This window comes from Mirounga leonina, unplaced genomic scaffold (genome assembly GCF_011800145.1).
Source record: "Mirounga leonina isolate KUSES-001 unplaced genomic scaffold, KU_Mleo_1.0 Mir_173, whole genome shotgun sequence".
NCBI classification, from domain to species: Eukaryota; Metazoa; Chordata; class Mammalia; order Carnivora; family Phocidae; genus Mirounga; species Mirounga leonina.
Window position 1 is genome coordinate 24,995,539 of NW_023270447.1, and position 23,371 is coordinate 25,018,909.

The window sequence follows — 23,371 nt, forward strand, 5'->3', positions numbered from 1 at the left end:
GCTCAGGTCATGATCCCAGGGTCCTGGGATCGAGCCCCGCATCGGGCTCCCTGCCCCGTGGGAAGTCTGCTTCTCCCTCTCCCACTCCCCCTGCTTGTGTTCCCTCTCTCGCTGTGTCTCTCTCTGTCAAACAAATAAATAAAATCTTTAAAAAAAATAAAAATAAAATTGAGGTTAATTAAAATAGTCTACTTAAAGTACTTGTCACATAATAGGCTTCAAATCTTAATTCCCTTCTTCCTTGTCTTCTTCAAAATCTAGTTTAAATGTCACCACTTTGCCTGCCCTGGTCCATTTGTTTGTGAGCCTCTTCTTGCACAAATATCACACTATCTTCAGTACTGTTGTTTTTGGCCTTTCTAGGTCCTTTATGCTTTGATATACATTTTAGAATTGACTGGATTTTAAATTTTGATTAATTTTTGTATTACAAAGTGGCTGCTGGATTTTATTGGGACTGTGAGGAATCTATATTAACAGTAATATTAACAGTACTGAGGAATTAACAGTTCCGAGTTTTCTGATCCATAAATATGGCATATCTCTCCATCTACTTGAGTCTTTAATTATTCCGCTGTGTTTATAGCTTTTGGTGTATAGTTTTTGCACATCTTTAATTAAATTTATTGCTAAGTATTTGATGTTTTTGCTACTATTGCCAATAATATAGTTTTTAAAATTTTTCATTTTTAAATTTGTTTTCAGGATGTAAACATCTGATTTTTTTTGTATATTCCCCTTGTATCTAGCAATTTTTACATATTATATTTTTATTAACTGCCATCCTAAATTAATTTCTGGTTTTTATTTGGTTATTTAGAAGTTTTTTGCTTAATTTCCATACATTGAAACTTTCTTGCTTTATTTTTGTTAAAAAATTCTAGTTTAGAAAACATTCTGATTTTAATATTGTAAAATGAATTGATGCTTGCTTTAACTCACTAGAGTACTTATTTTGTGAATGTTCCAAGTGTTTGTGAAAATAATGTGCTACTTCTACAGGTTATAGAGTTTTTACATGTCATAAGTAAATTTGGCTATTAGTGTTGTTCAAATATTCTATATCCTTTCTGATTTTTTTGGCCTACTAGTTCTAGCAATTACTGAAAGAGATTGTTAAAACTTCCAGCTGTGATTGTGGATTTAGTTCTGTCGATTTTTGTTTCATATACTTTGAAGTTACGAAGGTGTCTTTCTAATGAATTCATCCTTTCTATTTTGTCATTATGAAATATTTACCTTTCCCTTCGATAATATCCTGTGTCGTAAGTTTACTTTGTGTGACTGATGTAGCCAACTAGTTTCTTTCTTATGCTACTGTTTGAATGACATATCTTTCTATTTATCCACTCATCTGTGTTCTTATATTTAAAATATCTCTGGTAAATACCATTGTAGTTGGGTCATATTTGCTTTAAAATTCAGTCTGACACTATCTGTCTCTTAATCATTTCACACATTTACTGGTATAGGTGGGTTTATGTCTTCCCTTTTGCTCTTTGTTCTCTATTCCATCTGTTCATTATTTTTTTGTTGCTTCCTTTATTCTTCTGGAAAAATCAATTATTTTTTGTTATACTATTTTATCTTCTCTTTCGGCTTTTAGTTATATTGTAGCATAATATTTTTAAAAAGAAATTACAATATACATCCTTAAATGATAATAACCTTGAATTAAGGATCCTTGAATTAAGGATCATAACAGTTTAGTTTCATTTAGTGCCTCCCTCTGACTTTGTGCTGTTAACATACATTTTACTTTTACTTATGTTAAAAACCTCAGAATACATTGTTAGTATTGTCTAAGCAATCAGTGGTCTTTAATAGTTTTCTAACTAACCTTTCCTATTTACTCACATATATACCCTTTCTTGTGTTCTTCATTTTGTCATGCAGATTCATGCTTCTAACAAGGGTTATCTCTCTTCAGTTTGAAGAAACTTTCTGTAGTACTTCATATTCCTTGTAGCATAAATGTGTTGATTAATTTTCAGTTTCTCTTGTTTTTTGGTCAGAAATTCTCTTTCATTTTATCTTTTTTAAGTGGAGTTTAACTGGGTATAGAATTCTATCTAGGTAGGCTTTTTTTTTTTTTTTTCTGTCAGCACTTTTGTAGATGTCACTTATTTTTCTTCTGGTTCCTATTGTTCCTATTCAGAATTCAACCATCATTATTTTTGTTTTCCTTCTAAATGTAATAAGTCTTTTTCCCTGGCTGCCTCCCCCCCTCCCCCCAGCATCTTGACTTTGATGTGTTTATGTGTGGCTTTCTTTGTATTAATCCTGCCTGTAATTTTCTCAGTTTCTTGAAGCTCTGGCTTAATTTAGTATTTCATTGGTTTTGGAAAATTCTCCTCCATTATTTCTTCAGATATTGCTGCTGCATTATTTTGTTTTTGTCTCTTTATGGGACTCTAACTACACATATATTAGGTCATTGGAAAGCATCCTGTGTTTCCTGGATACTCTGTTCTATTTTTCCTTTCTTTATCTTTCTTTGTGCTTCAGTTTGGATAATTTCCACTGACATATCTTTGCTCTGCCCAGTCTGTCATAATATCTTCTTAATTTTTTATTATATTTTTCAACTCAAGAATGTCCATTTGGTTGTTTTTTTTTTTTTTTTTTTAAGATTTTATTTATTTATTTGACAGAGAGAGACAGCAAGAGAGGGAACACAAGCAGGGGGAGAGGGAGAAGCAGACTCCCTGCAGAGCAAGGAGCCCGATGCGGGGCTTGATCCCAGGACCCTGGGATCACAACCTGAGCCGAAAGCAGACGCCTAACCGACTGAGCCACCCAGGCACCCCTATCCATTTGGTTTTTTAAATCTCATTTCTCTGTTGAAATTCTGCATCTTCCATTCCTTTTTTTCATTTTTCATCAATTTTCTTTAATATGTATATAGTAGTTATTTTAAAATCCTTGTTTGTTAATTTTAACATCTGGATCATTTAAGGACCTGCTCTTTAAAATGTTTTTTTCCTTTTTATCATGGGTCACATTTTCCTGTTATTTTGGATATCCTACAATTTTTATTTGTTTGACAGTGTCTATAAAAGCCTCATTAAAATTGAACTGATATTATTTTCTCCAAAAAAAGGTGTATCTTTCTTCTTTCAGGATGCTAAGGTAAGGGGCTAATCACTTTCAGCCAAAGAAAAGTTGAACAAAGCAAAAATCAACAAGTGGAACTTCATCAAACTTAAAAGCTTCTGCACAGCAAAAGAAATAACCAACAACATGAAAAGGCATCCTGCAGAACAGGAGAAAATTTTTGCAAACCATATATATGATAAGGGGTTAATATCCAAAATATTTAAAGAACTCATGCAACTGTATACCAACAATAACAAAAAAGAATCTAACTAAAAAATGGGCAGAGGAGCTAACCGGACATTTTTTTCCAAAGAAGACATCCAAATGTCCAACAGGCACATGGGAAAATGCTCAGCATCACTAATCGTCAGGGAAATACAAAGCAAAACCACAATGAAGTGTCATCTCACATCTGTTAGAATGGCTATCATCAAGAAGACAAGAGATAGCAAGTGTTGGTGAGGATGTGGAGAAAAGGGAACCCTTGTATACTGTTGGTGGGAACATAAATTGGCTCAGCCACTATAGAAAGCAATACAGAGGTTCCTCAAAAAGTTAAAAATAGATCTAACATATGATCCAGCAATTCCACTTCTGGGTTATACCCAGAGGAAATGAAAACAGGATATCAAAGCAATAAATTCACTCCCATGTTTATTGCAGCATTATTCACAGTAGCCAAGATTTGGAAACAATGTAAGTGCCTGTCAATGGATGAATGGATAAAGATGTTATGGTATATATGTACAATGGAGTATTTTCAGCCGTGAGGAAGAAGGAAGTCCTGTCATTGTGACAACATTGATGGACCTTGAGAACATTATGCTAATTGAGATAAGTCAGACAGAAAAAGACAAATACTATAGGATTTCACTTTTATGTGGAATCCAAAAAAGCCAAACTCATAAAAATAGTGAAATGGTGGTTACCAGGGTTCAGGCATGGGGGGATAGGAGAGAGATTGTTTAAGGATACAATCTTGCAACTAGTAGTAAATAAGTCCTAGAGATAAAATGAACAGTATAGTGTATATAGACAACATTGCATTCTAATCACCAGACTTGCTAAGAGAACAGATATTTATTATTCCAATCTCAGAAATGATAATTATGTGATGTGATGGAGAAGCTAACTATTACTACACTGACAATCATATTAAATACATAAATGTGTCTTTGCACAATGTTATATGTCAAATTTATTTCTAGTAAAAAAAAAAAAAAAGAAAGAAAAGTTGAACTTGGTCCAGTCTGGGCTGTGGTAGTTTTAGCGTACTGTCTTGTTTCAAGGGTCCGAAGGATGAACTTTATTCAGTGTTTATTACAGACCTCATTTTCTATTGGTATTAAGACTACAGAGGAGTATTACTGGCTTTCACATGCCTCTGTCTTACCACTCCTCTACAAGCTCACTAAAATTGCTGTCAAAGAGACCCAGCAGGTGAAGAGAACAAGCTCTGTGGGGTGATTCTAGATGTTACACTAGCCCACATGACCATTGAAAACTCTATTAGATTCTCTTTATCCCAGCCTATTATAGACGTGGTCTCTGCCCATCTGTGTGCAGACTTGACAAATGATTCCAAAGTAGAAAATGGCTACTCATATCTGCTTACCTGAACTTTTCCCCTTCTGGTATTTAGTTTATTTTACACTATTTATCCACAGTTTTCTGATGTCTTAAAAAAATATGATTGTTTAGTTTATCTTTTTCTAGTTGCTATAATGAAAGTATTATCTATTATGATCTTCTTTCTCCTAAGCAGAAACAGAACTCTGAGTTTCTTTTTAACTATCTTGTGTTGCTGTCACAGGAATTCGTTGTTGGATTATTATTTAATCAAAACATTATAGCAAAAGTATTTTGGTATTTTAATAGCTAAGCTTTGTTGGACTGGGATGGAGAGTAACTTATTTTACAAATTTCCATTGCACAGTAAGATTTCTAGTTTCTTCAAAAATCTTTTTATAAGAGACACTGAAATATGTCATAAATATATAAATGGAGATGCGGTATTTTTATAGGTTGAATAAATAACTCAAGGAAGCCATTGATTATACCTCTTTCAGTGTAGCTATTATACTCTATTTACTCTGGTTTGCTCAAAATCTATTTCAGTATATGTTTTTATAACTTTCCCCTTGACATCACAGTGACTCTAGAAGAGCAAGTATTATGCCCAAAGAATGAAAATCTTTCATAAAGTTCTAAAGATACTCTTGCACAATAGTTAAAATTTTGAAAGAGTTACCTTAAATTGTGCCCATTTACCAAATACTAACATTAGATCATTCTAAATGAAACTATTAGGCCAATCATCAATTTTCTTCTGAAGTCATATTATTTTGCACTAATTAATATAGAAATGATTGATGAAACCGTGCTCTGGAAAACTAGAGTGAACTTTTGGAAATTTTAAAATGTTCAATAGGCTAATTTATTGAAGTATTGTACTCTAAGATTTTAATAGTGTACTAGAACATAAGGATACATTTGTTTATGATATTAATGCATAATAGATTTCAGCTATGTATAGTTTAAATTGCCAGATTTTAGTGAAGGTTTCTTCCAAGAGATTTTTCCATAACTCTTTATTTCTCATTTGATCTGAGCAATCTTCATTAAATAGTTCCAGGACTCCTTATTGCACACTATTTTATGGAGATTAATGATCTTGGAAAAATTCTAGAGTGCATTAGTGATCACAGTTTTAATATTTTTTTTAAGGAAGAAGATATTTTGGATCTTCTGGAACAATGTGAAATTGATGATGAAAAACTGATGGGCAAAACTGCCAAGCCTCGAGGACCAAAGGTGCTGTTTCTATACATTCTTTACTATCAAAGTAGATGATACTAAGTACAGTTGATTTTACCTTTATAGTTCTTACTGTAAGAATGACTGATGCCCCTTTCAAGGAACTGTATGGACTATGTGTCCAGTGTAGATAGAGTTAGGGAGATATACTCAGGAGAAGTTTTGTTTTGTTAGTTTCTCTCATTTTTAATTTTTTTTTTAAGATTTTATTTATTTATTTGACAGAGAGAGAGAGGGCTAGCACAAGTAGGCAGAGTGGCAGGCAGAGGGAGAGGGAAAAGCAGGCTCCCTGCTGAGCAGAGGCAGAGAGCCCGATCTGGGGCTCAATCTCAGGACCCTGGGATCATGACTTGAACCAAAGGCAGATGCTTAATGACTGAGCCCACCCAGGTGCTCCAAGTTTTCCTCATTTTTTAATTCTTTCCCTAATGCTAGTGAAAACCCTATGAGTTAGGACCAAGAGGGACTTAAAACTAGTACCCTTATTCTATACTCAGTATTACATTTTTCTCATATCTCTAGACATACAATTATCAGAGATGTGTAGCATTATAGGTTAGGCAAATCATGACTCTGGAAATCCTCATGGGGGGGGCCCACTTATTGTTGACTCAGTAACATTGAATTGTGTTAGTTAAAATAGGTATGGTTTCTAGGAATAAACAGAAAGCTCTCATGCAAGCAAAAATGGGCAGGTGTTTGCTTTACCTTTATCCTCTCTTTAGTGATGATCTACATGTTCCTTTTTTTATATGATAAAGGCCTTGCTAGTAGAGTAGGAAAATGGTGAATTTGCAAAATCTTGGAAAGTTTTTTATTTAGTTGTCATCGTTGTTGTTGTTGTTGTTTTAGTTTACATTTCAGCAATACAAAGCTATCGCTATGTCCTTATACACATCATCATGCTCTGTCATGCTTTCATGCCTTTTCCATGCCTCTGGAATGCCTTCCTATTTTAAAAAAATTATCCATTCATTGCTTGATTACAGATCCCCTTCTAATCCAGCTGAACCATTGCTGCCTTTGTGAAATCTTCCCTCACTCCCCTAGTTAGACTTAGCTCTTCCTTCTTCTGCTTCTTCTACTGTGCTACAAATAACACTTTAAGAGCATTCGTGACAATTGTGTGCATGTTTGCTTTAGAATGAACTTGTAAGAACTTTGAGGGTAGGAAGCATATTGTCATCTCTAGCAGCTTGCACAGTGTTTAGTACTTAGAAGGTTATCAAAAGCCACTAGTTAAATTTGTTGAATGTGTCCACAAGGACCTCATTGGCTAGTGGAAGAACAGATAGGTGAACCAAAGTCCAGCGTATATTGTGGCAAGTGCTGTAATAAAGGGAGTGGAAAGTGCTACAACAACATAGAGAAAAAAGGGATTGGTAGACTGTGGATGGCCTCATTGGAGGAAGTGACATTGGAATTGGGTCTTAAAAAATGAGTAGTGCTCTAAACATTTAGGAGCAGGGGAAGGATATTCAGGGTAGAGGGAATACTTAAGGCAAGGACATGGAGGTGTGACATTGCATAGAGTATTGGAGAAACAAGAAAGAATTTGGTATCACTCATATGGAAGGTTCCTGGGAGTAAAATAGTGCAAGATGAACCTGGCGAAAGATGTGTATCTGGTGGAGATCAGAGACCTTGGATGTCAGGCTCCGTTCTTCTGAAATATGTGCTTTATACTGAAGAATTCTGGACAGTGCAGTTAATAATGCCTCCAATATATTTTAGAGTATCTGTAAAAGTGAATAGGTTCTAAGCTTTGTGTATTAATTATTGCAATTCAGCAAACCAGTTGTGAGACAACTTAGGGGCACAATATTTATGGCAGAATGGCAAATGCAAAGGCCCTATCTATCATACTTTTCTTTGCTTCGTTAAATAAGGCTTATCATCCAAATAAAAATATAAGCTCCTGGAAGGCAGAATTTACATTGTATATTTTTTCAACCCCTCTTATTCTAGGCAAGAGTAGAAACTATCTGTATTTATTGAAATGAAATGAATTGACTAGTTTCTGTAGGTATTAATGCTGGTAATATTTCAAAATTGTTGAAAGCTGCATAATCAGTCTGAAGTAAAAGCATTTTGATAACTTTTAACTTTATGTACACTGAGGATCTGGGGTGAGCCAAACTTCCAAGCAGCCTTTCATTTTTAGAGGGATGATATCACATGGTAAACATTAATTTCCGGTGTGTTTATGGTAGAAGAATAATGGAAGATAGTGAAGACTAAATGAAACTTGTACTAGGAGAAATAATAATTTTTCAGTTATTTGAGAAACTAAGAATATTAATTACCTATATAAATAATAAATACCACATAAAGTATCACCTATTAGCATTGTTCTTTTTTTCCAGCTGGGTGGTAGGGACATACTAATCTTTATGCTATTTACATACTTTTTATGTATGGCCCAGTTCATAATAAAATTGGACATAATAATTAGTAGTATGGTTTGTGTCCTAACTCAATGCCAATTTACAAATTCCATTTTGTAGTTAAGGTACTGTTCGAAGTTCACACTGCTATCACTTCTTATTAATTATTGCTTGAACAGTGTGTCGGTCCAAAAGTCCCAAATGCATATATGACACAAAGGTTCAGCTATCCGTTTCCCTTAGTGATTCTTTATAGGCTCAACTAACTCATTATGTAGTCAAGTTCTTTAAGAACCCCTAAAGCTGTTTGCCTACGTGTAAGAGGACACTACTAGCAAGCCTGGTTGTGCCACTGTTTCTTTGGGGTCTGCGAGACTTCTGAAGAAACATGCCTCGTCTAGAATTCATATTCCCCAAGACTATCAAACTCTTCCATGATTGTGTACTAGTCAGTGTTTTTATGCATATCTCTTTGAACATTGTTAGTACTCAGTAAATATTAGACTATCAAAAGGAAAACATACTTTCAAATACAAGTTGGTACCATAGTGCATTAAATTACTTTTCCTGCTTTCTTTGGTTATTTTTCACCCTTTGCAAAGGCAGTAACTTTAAGAGGATCATGCTTTGGCTTACTGTGTCTTCCAGACACTTCATGAAATGCTCTTTCTCTCTTTATCTTTCATCCTATACCGATACACGAGAAGATATACCTTATTTCAGAGAAATCCCATGGTAACCAAGGGCTTCATGATGGTGATTGCTAGCATCAGAGCATTTTTGTTTAACAGAGAACAAGAATCTAGTGTATAGTGACAGGAACCTTTCCCAGCAGGAGTAAGAGGCATATGGTTTGTATAATAAATAGTTTCTTAAAATGACTAAGTCATAAAAATGTCTTGTTCTTGGTTGTGCACATTCTTTCCGAAGTGAAGCTGGCCTACTTCCCTTATCTTTTATTCCCTGGGCTGGCATCCTTGGAAACACATTGATTGGGAGGTTTGGAGACAAGTAATTCTAATGGAAATATTGGAACATAACAGCAGGGCATTTTGTATCATTACAGATTTACCCTTCTACATGGCACCTAGCCTCCAAAAATTCTTGCCATGCTGATTTTTACATGATACCACTTATTTTATGTAGCATGGGCAATGAAGAGCAATGTTCCTCCATTATGGCCAGACCTATAAGTCAGATTTAGAAATCCTACGAGAAGAGGCATGAGCTGTTCAGAACCAATTTGGAAAGTATACAATTAACTAAAAATTTTTATTTGGAAAAATATCCACAGCAAATTAGACATGTGAGGAATACCTTGCTTTGGGTTACACATTATCTGAGTGGATAGGCTCATAGGCTGTGTTTAATGATGTAGCCTTACTATACTTACAGTAATTTATCTTATTTTATTTACAGTGGGTTTTTTTTTTAAAGATTTTATTTACTTATTTGAGAGAGAGAGAACGAGCAGGGGGAGGGACAGAGGGAGAAGCAGGCTTCCCACACAGCAGGGAGCCCAACGCGGTACTGGATCCCAGGACCCCAGGATCACGACCCGAGCGAAAGGCAGCCGCTTAACCGACTGAGCCACCAGGCACCCCTTTCCTGGCAGTGGTTTAACTGGCCGCTGCTTTCTTACTCTTTCTGCCTTTCTTCCCCCACCCCCGCCCTTCTCTCTTCTCTCTCTCACAAGCTACACACACACACACACACACACAAACACACATTTACTGAGTGACTCTGCACATCAATGATACAACAAAAGTACATGTCTGCGTTTTGATGAGTAATGAGTAATCTCTCTGTATGGAATGAAGAAAAGCTGATTACATCTCTGATTTTTATATTTCCATTTTCATCTCAAATACTTTATTTTGTTATTCTTTGTGGGTACTCTGGTCATTTCCTCAAATCACGCAGAAACAGCATTTTCCTCATCACAACTGAGCTGTGTAGCATTGAAGAAGGACCATTTGGCCGAAGCAGAACCATCAGTGACTAGCCCGGCGGCCAACAGCAGCCTGGAGGCAGTCATGCTTTGGGGGGTTTTCAGGCTTTGGCGAAAAGCAGCAAGCATAAGCGGGAAATTAAGAATAGTAGCTCCTCATGCTAATAATTTATTAGCAGTGTTGTGAGTTCTGACAGGAGAACCCATTTCCCTCTCGTTTAGCCTCTGTCCTCCATGCCTGAGAGCTCTGAGGTAATGAAAAGACAGAAATACTACAGCAGTGACAGCAGTTACGACAGCAGCCGCAGCGCTTCAGAATCCGAGGACAACGAGAACGAAGAGTACCAAAATAAGAACAGAGAAAAGCAAGTTACGTATAACCTTAAACAGTCCAACAACTACAAATTAATTCAACAATCCAGTAAGTTAATTTCTTCTAATTTCGTTGTTATGTGAAGAATTATGGAACGGAAATTACTGAGCCCAATAAAAGACCTTGGGCCACAAGAACCCTTGTCGTGTGTGAGGGGACCTGGACTCCATCCCACTTCCTTCCCTCACCTGACCTGGGCACACCGCACAGTCCCTTCCAGGGGCTGCAAATGGAAAACAAACAGGCTGAATGAAGGATCTCTGCGAGTCCTTTCTGCTCTCTTTCATAGTTTTTGTGAAGTCCTGGATTGTTGCATGGATTTTGTGAAATGGGCCTCATGGCTGCTGATCTGCGGGCTGCATTCTCTTTTAAGACAGTTATGTTCCCTCGTTTCATTTCCCCCCACTTTGCCTCCCTTTTGGTCACCAGTTTTATTTTATATGCTCACCTCTTCTTAAAAAATGTGTGTATCTCTCCAGGCATTTGACTTGAACCTCTCTGTGAGCCACGCAATTGTGAAATAGTTGAAGTTTTGTTCCCTCCTGTTTTCATCAGGGCTAAGCACTTAAGTGAGGACTTTTGGGATACCTACAGCAAGTATTCCGGACAGTAACCAACCAGCTGCTCTGTTGGCTTCCTTTCCGCCTTCTTCTTTTCTCTTTCTTCCTTTCTTTTCACATTTTCTCTCTCCTCCATTCTGTCATTCATTCCTTTTTTTGATTTCACATATGTCCACAATTCTTTCATCTCCCGAAGTCCAGTGTGGCATTGCTGTTTTCTCAGGCTCATTTGGATCCCTCTTTCCCCATGCTGCCTCCAAGGCAGGGCTTTTCTTAACCCCTATCTCTCTTGTCTCTGCCTCGTCCTCCATTGTCCCAGGGCTCCATGAGAAGGACCAGTTCAGTCACGCAGTAAACACAACTGTGATCCTTCGTTGATTTCCAGCAATGGTTTACTTAATATTAATATGTTAGTTCTCTGGTAATGAGAGTGCTTTAAACCTGGCCTTCCATACTTATGGCAAAATGCCACGAGGAATGCAGCACAAACAGATGAAGATCTTTAATTATCTCTTACCAAATTATCATGAAGACTTTTAATATTCTTTCTTTTCCTTTACTTTCTTTTACTGAATTGTTTTTATAAAGATACATGCTAATGTTCCTGTCTTTGAGAGTTCATGTGTTTGGAGGGGAAATAATGTATTATATTGCATTTCATTTATTTATTTACTCATTTAAGATGTCTATTGTGAGCACCTGTTCTAGAGTTTGCTAGCTATTTTATCAATTACTTCCTTTTTTCCTTAAAGATGCCTTAAGTACTTTCAGTGTGTCTCTGAATGTATGACTCTGTTTCTCTTTTGGAAGCTGACGTTGTCTTGTCCAGATCTCATCGGTTGTTTAACTCCTTGTGTAAGGTGTGCATCCCTAAGAGCGCAAGCCAACAGGGATGAGGGTAGGGTTGCGAAAATGTTGCCAAGATTTCTATAGCTCTGACATTGTTCTTTGTTTTCAGACCAAAAATAAATTGAGATCAGAAAAATAGTGCACTAAAAATGTTTTTAAGTGTGAATTCACATTTTAAAGCTAACTTAGCTCAGTTATATATCTTCTTCCTTATTAGTTATATTTTATTTTTATAGTCATTAGGAATTACCACAAAGGTTTCCATTTGTTTTATACTCTCTCTTTAATATTACACTAAGGAATACCATAGCCACAAAACCTCTTTGAGCTTTCTCTCCGAAGTGATGCTAATGATGGGACAAAATCCAGATTATGTGTAACATTTTCTGGTGTAGAGAGCTAACTTAGGAAATTTACACTTGCTATAGTTTCAGAGATATATTTTGGGTTGATACAAGATGTTCATATATAAAACTATATGAAAGATTTTTCTCAAATAACTTGTATATGCAAGTTACAACCATTTTTTGCTCATCTACCTAAATATTATTGGCGTATCTAGTGATTTAATTATTCTGTCTGAATTTCCATTGTATGCAGGGGAAAAATGGGAATCTGTGCTGATTCAAGAGAAAGGATATTTTCCTTCTGCACCTGTGATCAGGTTATACATGTCCAAACTATCACCTTACGCCCTTGAAGAGGGCAGAAACAAGGTGTAGGTAGTAGCACATGCTTTTGTGTTTTCCTAGTAGCAGATTGACTAGTGATATGTTCCTCACACAGCTCTTTTCTAGAAGCATAGTCCTTTAAAAAAATTGGATGTGACTTTTAGGTTCAGAAGAAGGTTAATAATTGGAACAAGTGGAAATTTTTTTTTAAACATCTTTTATAGCTTTAATGAGTATATTTTTTATACTCACCAGAACCAAATGGTATTAGGCTCAAAATATCCTATAGAAATACATCCCTAAATATAAGGTTTATGTCCATTGCCTTTAAAAGGCTTAATTTTTTTTCAACGGCTAATGAAGAGAAATATTTGGGTATTCAACCTGCCTTCATGTGAGTTTTATTATATTATTTAATTAATGAAGATTGATGTATTCCCCGAGGAGAGAGAGAATATAGAACAGAGGGTATTTACAAAATGAACTAAAAAGGATATAACTGTTGATGATATTGAGTGATATTCTATTTCCCTGTGCCAGGAATCAAAATTTACCTGGAACAGTTGGTTCTCTTTTTTAAATGGTCTCAATATTCATTGGGGAAGATATTCTTTGGTTTTCCCTCGTTTGTTCTGATAACAACCCTCTAGACCTAGAAATTTTTTTCTTGACTTAAATCTTCTACTATGGGAATTTAAATCTAGGTTTTCTTTTCATTCTTTTCTCCTGTGAATAAGAAGACTACCTGTCTACTACTACTCTTATAATACCAATTATATATTTAAACTCTATTAGGATAATCTTTATGTCTTTCTTCTGTTTTACTGGTTTTGTTTTGTTTTGTTTTTTCTTACATGCCCTAAATTCTATAACATCCATTTATTCTGGCCACTCTCTAGACTCCTTTCCATCCCTCCCTATGAATCTTGCTATAAAATATTCTATTTTTAACCTATACACAGATTCTAATAAATGACCAGTCTAATGCAAAGATAGTAGGTGGCATCATGCTATAGAAAGAAAGGGAGGATACTGACATTATATAGGTCAGGACTTAAACCTGAGGTTGGCCATTTTCTCGTCATGTGATCTTGAGAAAGTTCTTCTTCTGAGCCTCCAGACAATGCAGATTCCTACTTCAGAGGGTTTCTGTGAGGATTAAGATGAAAGTGTAGCACCTAGCAAGATGCCTGGCTTATAGAAGGTGCTCCATAAATGTTAGTTTTCCTTTCTTCTGGTTCTTTTATGTCATGTTTCAAGAACAGAACTGTTTAAAAAATTGTTCTCATGGTAACCATTCTTAATACATGATAGGGGTTCTGCACCAAATTTACTGTTTAAATTGAAGAATTAACTTCAAACTCATATTCTCATGATGATGTCTATGCTTTCACATTTATTGCCGTTTTGCTACCATGTGGTCTAATTGTTAGTTTAAATCCAATACAGTGGGAAACTTACTAACTCTGCTACTGTACTGTCCCTCCTGTCCATTATCATAGGCTCCATTAGGCGCTCAGTCAGTTGCCCTCGGTCCATCTCTTCTCAGTCACCTTCTAGCGCGGACAGCCGCCCCTTTTCTGCGCAACAAGTGATACCAGCATCCCGGCCAACTTCAGGGTCCCGGTCACATTCTTTAAACCGTGCCTCCTCCTACATGAGGCATCTGCCTCACACTAATGATGCCAGCTCTCCTAACTCTCAGATGGTAAGTCACTGATTCTGCTCCTCTGAGATTACAGGAAGCACAGTACTCAGGATTTAGATGGCAAAGGGATTGTCTGGGAGGGGGGCAGATTGAACCCCCGATCCTTTCTGTAACTCAGCTCATGGTCTTCTGGAATTTGAATTAATTCATCTATCTTAACCTGTAACTTAAAAAGCAGACTCCTCTATATCATAGAACTTGAGGATGGACACTGAGAATAGCATTTTATTTTCCATTTGCTGATGGTGTAGGATAATTTTGTTGAATTTCATCTGAGTAGGTATATCATTTTGCAGTGTATTGTGCAGTACAGCTGTAAATTTGGGGGAATTTGTTGGACAGTAAATTTTCCTTAATGGGACTCTTGATTAATAGGTTAAAAAAACAAACCATTGATAAATTATCCTTAGAGCACTGAAGTATTAACATTGTTGATAATGTTTTCTTTATATTTAAATTAACATGTATCATTCTCTCCTTAGCATGAATCCCAGAGATTCGTGTTGAAGAAGTCAGCGAGTTTATTTTGCAACTAGGCTCACTTGTAGATGCTCAAATAGATATCTCCTTGTACCTTCACATAGGCCAGGGATTTATTTAATTTGTTTATTTAATGTGAATGATGTTCCCAAATAGAAGAGTTTAGAAAATATAAATGAATGAATGAATTTCACTTGGTATCAATCAATAATTATTTTTTCTAATCAAGAATTGCCTAGGGTATATGTAACAAATGAACTGACCAGGAAGTCTTTTTTTAAACACTTATATTTTTATTTTAGTATTTTGAGCTAAATAAACTATAACTGTGTGGAAGTGTGAAAGACACTCTTGGGAAATTGTATCCAGTTAACCCTAAGAATAAATGTAAAATAAATTATTTTCTTTTTCATTGTTTTTTTTTTAAATTAAAAGTGCATCATTTTTACCTAGAAATATCTTTCAGATTATAGTGGCACAATGAAATAAGACCCCCTCCAAATATCTGTATTCTTTCAAATTTAAGAGTGAGTCTTTGCGGCAACTGAGAACAAAGGAACAAGAAGACGATCTAACAAGTCAGACCTTATTTGTCCTCAAGGACATGAAGATCCGGTTTCCAGGAAAATCAGATGCAGAATCATTACTTCTGATAGAAGATGTGAGTATCTGACGTATATGAAATTTCAAGGAGCTTGCAACTTTTTATTATTCTTCTTAAAATATTAAAATTTATTTCCTGATGGCATTATTCTCAATGACATGGTAAACTTAACTGGTGTTCTTTTCAACCTCCACAAGCTTTAGAAAATACAGGGCTTATATTAATTATTATGATTCATGAGCAGTGAGATCACGTAATCAGTAATGCAAAGTATCTTTTAGTATCTAGTCTTATTTTAATGATGCAATTGCTTCATCAAGTAAGAATAATTACTGTTTTTAATGATGAAAGAAATATCAAAGTTAAGCTTCCTTCTGTAAAGATTTAGAAGGATCTAACATGGGATGAGTTGTAATGAAAAAAAATAGGGCCCTGGGTATGAAATGTCAAGAATATTTGAATGTGATACCTTGAATGGTTTTTGTCAAATTGTGAAATGGCTTATGTCGGGTGTGTTTTTCTTCTTATAAACACATTTGCACCACCCAGTGGAACATTCTAAAATGACACAGTCCTGAAAATTCACATTAAAGTCAATGACTTACTCCTATTTTAGAAAGAAGTTCCAAGTTATTCAGATATTTCTGGTGAAAGAGCATTCCTTCAGAGATTGATTTCATTTAAACATCTGTTTCAAATTGACATTCCTAGGTAATCCCTCAGTAACAGAAGATTGTTTTCTGGTTTCCCTGTTTTGTTTAGTTTTGTTTGGGGTTTTGGTTTTTGGTTTTGGGTTGTGGGGTTTTTTTTGGTTTGTTTTGGTTTGTTTTTGTTGTTGCTGTTGTTGTTCCAGAGGAGAAGGCACCATCTAGTGGCCAGTAGTAGGATAAGAACCAGAACGATGCACTTGGCATTTTTCACATTTTATCATTACTTTAGACCTGTCTGAAGCAACGGTCTTTCTGAAACAAAACAAACAAACCAAAAAGCCCTACAACAAATAATAACAAAAATTTAACTTTCTTAATTTAAAAAATTAATAGTGGCAATTTCTATTTTGTAATCATGCCATAGTTATGAGCAAAATCCCCAAATATTATACATTATTTTGTTATATGAATATTTTAAAAAATGAAAATGGCATCTTACTTACAAATGAGCTGATATTTGTTACATCAAGGAAAAAGGAGGAAAAATTAACATTACTTGTAAAGCATTATGTAGATGTGTTTTTATTTACATGCTATTTTATTCAATCAAGTTCTTTTCTAGGTAAAGACAAAAATTTTGTACCATTTTACATATATTTCTTAGAGATATTAGTTATAGACCAACCTTTTGAATCAGGTAGAAGAAAAATCAGATAATCAGAAAGTAGAACTCATATTTGTGGCTGATGTGATTGTTTTATAAAGAATTGGCTTATATAATTAGTAAAATATAATGAGTAATTATATAAGACATTAGGTTGTTTACTATATGTTTACTATATGCAGCAAATATTTTAATTTGTTTGCTACAGTATATATTACTAGAATATATATTTGGAAATTTTGCAGATTTGTAACAATAAAAACCCAATAAAAACAAAACAAAGGCATAATAGAATCCTGATTACATATAGGCTATCTTCTAATGTATTGTTCAATATTCTGTTATTATATAGGGTGATGTGTTAAATATAGCTCTTAGAATTAAAATGGAAAATCTGTGTTTTGGGCTACTTCCCCAATCCTATGTACCTGAAGACATTTGACTTCCATTTATTAGAGACTGTGTGCTTTTTATATCAAGAAGAGAAGAGTTTGGATTCTGATGGCTTCTTTAACTTAGAAATCTTTGCACACGTCTTTATGAAAGTAGACATTCTTTATTGCAAGTGATATTATAGTGCTTCTGTTTCACAAATTAATAAAATTGGCTTCAACCCATTCATTTGCTCTTTGTTACTTTTGAGGAAAATTTTAGATTAAATTTCTTAATGTTTCTTCCCCAAAACAGATCATTGATAACTGGAAGTATCATAAAACAAAAGTGGCTTCATATTGGCTCATAAAATTGGACTCTGTAAAACAACGGAAAGTGAGTAATGCCAAAAAATAGGTTTGCCCTTTCGGGTGATGTATTAAGATCATTAAACCATATTCATAATCAAACCATGTTCATGTTTATTTGTTTACTCATTTCTTTACCAAATATTTATTACACAGCTACTATGTTTCAGGTGCTGTTCTAGGTTTTGAGATTAAAAAAATGAATTTAAGAAAATTCATTTAAGCCCCGTCGTCTCATAGAGCTTATATTTTAGTTAAGGTGTTTGATAATAAACAATATGTACTAGAATGTAGGGTAGTTTTAAGTACCAGGAAGAAAAATAAATGAGGGTGAAAAATAGAAGGTAACCGTAGAGCAGAGACCTAAAGGGAATAGTGCTGTGCAGATCCCTGCAAGTACGATGTATCAGGAGGAGGGGAGAGCAGTTACTGAGGCCCTGAGTCACAAGTCAGCTTGATGCATGCATGAGGCACAGAAGGCATCATTTCATTCCCTCATGTATGGGATAGTTGGCCTTTGGCGTTCAAGAATGACGTGGTGGTGAACACTGAAGTGGGATACATGGGCAGGGGTCAGATCACAGCTTCAGAGGCTGTATAAACACCATGGGTTTTATTCCAAGTGATGGGAAGTTGCTGGAAAATTTTGAGCAGAAGAGTTATGTAGTCTGGTTTACAATTTAAAAGGATCAAAAGAGCTTAGAGAATAGAGCTGGAGGAGAGGGAATGTAGCAGAATAGAAGTAGAGACCAACTAGGAGGTTTTTGGAGTGATGGAGGCAAGAGCTAATGGTTGCTTAGCTAGGGTGGTAACTGAATGGGCAGATGCTGGGAAAGAGCAAGCGTTTCCAGCTATTATTACTGTTGTTTCATTTTACTTTGATTTTGGTTTTGGACTTATTAAGCCTGATATTTTGATTAGACATCCAATTGAAGGTATTGAGTATGTAGTTGTATATGTGAGTTTTTGAGTTCAGAGCTAAGGTTGTGTATGGAGATAGAAAATTGAAGAGTCAACTAGGATATTTAAACTGGCGGGACTGGATGATTACCTCGAGAGTGAGTGTGGTCAGAAAATAGAAGAGCTTTAAGAACTGAGACCTGCGTCACTTCTACATGTAGAAACCAGAGATGTGTGTGTGTGTGTGTGTGTGTGTGTGTTGGGGGGAAGGTGGATAATTTAAGGGGACTGAGAAGGAGCAGCCAGTGAGGCGTGAAAAACCATGAGAACTGGGTGTCTCTGAAGCCAAGTTAGGAAATTATTTTAAGGACACAGTGATCAGTGGAGTCGGATGTGGCTGCTAGGGGCTGTATGATGAGCAGGAAGACCTGACTGCTGTTTTTGGCAATGTGGAAGTTAGTAGTTACCTAATCATAACAATTCTGGGGAATGGTAGGGAGTAAAACTTGAGTGGAGTTGGTTCCAAGGGATGAAAAGCACAGCTAGCGCAGGCACCTTTTCAAGTTTTGCTGTAGAGAGGAAAGGGAAAATATGGTAGCTGGAGAGCGACGTGGGTTAATGACAAGGTTTTGTTTGTTTTGGTTTGTTTTTAAGATGAAGATATTTGCAGTTTGTGTGCTGATGAAAATGATCTAGAAGACAGGAATGGCACAGGAAGGAGAGGTGATAGAAAATCCTTGTGTAAGTAAGCTGGGATGGTTTGTCCTAACCAGGAGCATTTGTTCTCATAGGAGGGAAGGCAGGGTCTGGCCTCATGGAGGGAAGATGTAAAGGTTTTCTTCTGATGGGGAGGGGCTTTTAGGGATTGAAGGAGACAGTAAAAGGTATGTGATAGTCATCATGGACAGGAGAGGGGAGTGGCCAGCAGCCTGAGCAGCCCATCAAGTGCATTGCAACATCATTTTGGAGGATGTATACTATTTTAGTAGCTTTAATGAAGTTGTGTTCCTTCAGGAATGCAAGCTATCATTTCCTCTTCTAAGATTTATTGCTAATAAGCTGAAAGTTGACACTGATCAAATGATGACTTTTAAATTATATACTTTTATCTGAGTGAAGTGAACTTACAATTTTGCATTAACACATTCAACAAATAATTGCTTGGTGTTCTGCCACGTGCCAAACACCAGGCTGCCATCGAGGAGGGTATAGCGAAGCTGGTACAGAGGTAGACTGAAAACATACTATAAGTCCTGAATACATGTTTGCCAAGTCACTGAATGTGGCCTTGATTGATTAAAATAAGGACTTCTTATTAGAATTGGAACCCTAAATTTCCTCAAGTCCATGTACTTTTTGTAATCTAGAAGGTGAAAGACTGTAGGTGAGTTGCTCATTAAAATAAAATATCCAGAAGCAGATTACAGTGTTTATAAGACATTAATACATGATAAATGTGACATTTTAAAGCAGTGGAGAAATGATAATTTTCCCCCTAAATGATACTAAAGCAATTGGCTATCTATTTGTAAGAAAATTAAGTTGGAGCTTTAGCTCTCACTATATGCAAAAATAAATTCCAGGTGGATTAGAGCTTTATATGTAAAAAAAGAAAACATTAAAAGTTTAAAAGGAAAGGATATGTTTGTAATCTTAGAATGGGGGAAACCACTTCTTAAGAAAGACTTCAAACCCAGAAGACTTAAAGAAAATATTGACAGATTTGATTACATGAAAACTTTAAAACAAATTAAAAAGCAGCAGCTGTGAGGAGAATGGGGGAGGGGCATTGAGGAAGATAGATATTTGCAGCACATAAAATACAAAGTAACACCAATAAACCAAAACCTCCTACAAATCAACCAGCAAAAGACAAACTATCCTATAAATATTAATAAAAGAAATGGCAAAGTACATAAAAGGGCCATGAAAAGACAATTTATGGATCTTCACATAGCCAATTAACATGTAAATAGATCCTGGCCTCACTAATGATGAAGGAAAAGCAAGTAAAAACCTTTATATTGGCAAAAATTAATAAGACAGAGGGGGCGGAGCAAGATGGCGGAGGAGTAGGAGACCTGGATTTTGTCTGGTCTCAGGAATTCATCTGGATGGGGATGAAACCATTCTGAACACCTACAAACTCAACAGATCGAAGAAAGGAATAGCAGTAACTCTCTGAACAGAAAAGCGACCACTTTCTGGAAGGTAGGACGTGCGGAGAAGTGAATCCGAGGCGATATTCGGGAGGATAGACGGTGGGGGAGGGGGCCTCCGTCGGCCGCTTCTGGCAAGTGATAGAGCCCTGGAGCACAAAATTGGAACTTTTAGAAGTCGGCTCCACTGAGGGACGTCGCTCCAGTGACTAGCAGGGGGTGGAACCCTCATGGGACAGTGTGGTCTCAGAACCCTCGGGGTCACAGGAAGACCGGGGGTGCCTGAGTGCAGCAGAGCTCCCAGGTATCAGAGCGGGGAAGCCGGCTGCAGAGACGGAGCCGAGGTGTGGGCTCTCAGCTCAGGGTTGTCATAAACCGTGATCCAGGGCACAGTCGGGCCACTGCTCCTCCGGCAGGGACCCAACAAGTGGCAGATCCGGGGAGACTCCCCTTCTTCCCCTGGGAGGAGTGGCATGGGAGCGCACCGCAGGGATCTGCTGGGTTTGGAGCCTCCACACCAGATTGGGTGCCAGAGATAGAAATGCTTGGTCACAGGCCGGGCGAGCACGGAGTGCGGCCGGAGACCGGGGAGATGGGAGTGACTGACTGCTTTTCTCTGGGGTTCCGCTGAGGAGTGGGGCCCCGAGTTCTCAGCTCCTCCAGGGCGGAGATTGGGAGGCCGCCATTTTCACTCTTGGCCTCCAAAGCGGTACAGAAAGTTTGCAGGGAACAAAAGCTCCCGAGACCAAACCCGAGCAGATTACTTAGCCCAAGGGCGGGGCAATTCTGCCTCCAGCAAAGACATTTGGGAACCACAGCAACAGGCCCCTCCCCCAGAAGATCAGCGAGAACAGCCAGCCAAGACCAAGTTTACCGACCAATGAGAACGGCAGAACTCCAGCGCTAGGGGAATACTGCACATAGAATCCATGGCTTTTTTACCATGACTCTTTAGTCTTTCAAAGTTAATTTTTTTAACTGTCTTTTTTTTTTTTCTGAATTTTTCTTTTTCCCTTTTTCAATCAACATCTTATCAATCCCTTTTTAAAAAAATTTTTTTTATTTTTCATTTTTAGAGTCATATTCTATCCCTTCATAGTAGTTACCCTTATTTTTGGCATATATATATATATGTTGTTCTCTAAAATTTTGAGATGCAGTTTCTTCTAACAGATCAAAATATACCCTAAATCTCTAGTGTATGGCTCTGTTCTAGTCTCCTGCCTGATCATATTCTCTCCCTTTTTTTTTCTTTTTTTTTTTTAAAACCTCTTCTTTCTTTTTTCAAACAACTTCTTATCAATTCCTTCTATAAAATTTTTTATAATTTTCATCTTTACAGTCATATTCCATCCCTTCATCATATCAACCCTTATTTTTGTACATATATAAGTTTTTCTTTCTTTAAAATTTTGGGAGGCACTTTCTTCTAACAGACCAAGATACACCCAAAATCTAGTGTGTGGCACTGATCTATGCACCAGCCTGATCATATTTGATCCTACTCTGTTTTTTTGTTTTGTTTTGTTCTGTTTTTGTTTGCTTTTATCTTTTTCTTTTCTTTTTCCTTTTTCTTTTCTTTCCCTTTCTTTTCCCCCAGCTTCAGGTCTTTTCTGATTTGTTTAGGGTATATTTTCTGGGGACATTGTTACCCTGTTAGCATTTTGTTCGCTCATTCATCTGTTCTCCTCTGGACAAAATGACAAGACGGAAAAAATCACCTCAACAAAAGAACAAGAGGTAGTACTGACTGCCAGGGACCTACTCAATATGGACATTAGTATGATGTCGGATCTAGAGTTCAGAATCATGACTTTAAAGATACTAGCTGGGGTTGAAAAAAGCATGGAAGTTATTAGAGAAACCCTTTCTGGAGAAATAAAAGAACTAAAATCTAACCAAGTCAAAATCAAAAAGGCTATTAATGAGGTGCAATAAAAAATGGGGGTGCTGCTAGGATAAATGAGGCAGAAGAGAGAATCAGTGATGTAGAAGACCAAATGATGGAAAATAAAGAAGCTGAGAAAAAGAGAGATAAACAACTACTGGATCACGATGGCAGAATTCGAGAGATAAGTGATACCATATGATGAAACAACATTAGAATAATTGGGATCCCAGAAGAAGAAGAAAGAGAGAGGGGGGCAGAAGGTATATTGGAGCAAATTATAGCAGAGAACTTCCCTAATTTGGGGAAGGAAACAGGCATCAAAATCCAGGAGGAACAGAGAACCCCTCTCAAAATCAATAAAAATAGGTCAACATCCCGACATCTAATAGTAAAACTTATGAGTCTCAGAGACAAAGAGAAAATCTTGGAAGCAGCTCAGGAGAAGAGATACGTAACCTACAATGGTAGAAACATTAGATTGGCAACAGACCTATCCACAGAGACCTGGCAGGCCAGAAAGGACTGGCAGGATATATTCAGAGCACTAAACGAGAAAAATATGCAGCCAAGAATACTATATCCAGCTAGGCTGTCACTGAAAATGGAGAGATAAAAAGCTTCCAGGACAAACAAAAACTAAAGGAATTTGCAAACATGAAACCAGCCCTACAAGAAATATTGAAAGGGGTCCTCTAAGCAAAGAGAGACCCTAAAAGCAACATAGACCAGAAAGGAACACAGACAATATACAGTAACAGTCACCTTCCAGGCAATACAATGGCACTAAATTCATATCTTTCAATAATTACCCTGAATGTAAATGGGCTAAATGTCCCAATCAAAAGACACAGGCTATCAGATTGGATTA

At 36.6% G+C, this 23,371-nt stretch overlaps 1 protein-coding gene across 2 annotated transcripts in view; it reads left to right on the forward strand.

The window, feature by feature from the left end:
- Window positions 1-23,371, forward strand: part of TTLL7 (tubulin tyrosine ligase like 7) — a 144,660-nt gene that overhangs the window by 77,513 nt on the left and 43,776 nt on the right. For both annotated transcript variants that reach the window (XM_035018164.1, XM_035018163.1), the window contains 5 exons: window positions 5,827-5,913; window positions 10,477-10,675; window positions 14,210-14,415; window positions 15,422-15,556; window positions 17,501-17,581. In XM_035018164.1, the coding sequence (XP_034874055.1) occupies window positions 5,827-5,913; window positions 10,477-10,675; window positions 14,210-14,415; window positions 15,422-15,556; window positions 17,501-17,581 (708 nt within the window). The remainder of the gene's footprint in view (window positions 1-5,826; window positions 5,914-10,476; window positions 10,676-14,209; window positions 14,416-15,421; window positions 15,557-17,500; window positions 17,582-23,371) is intronic.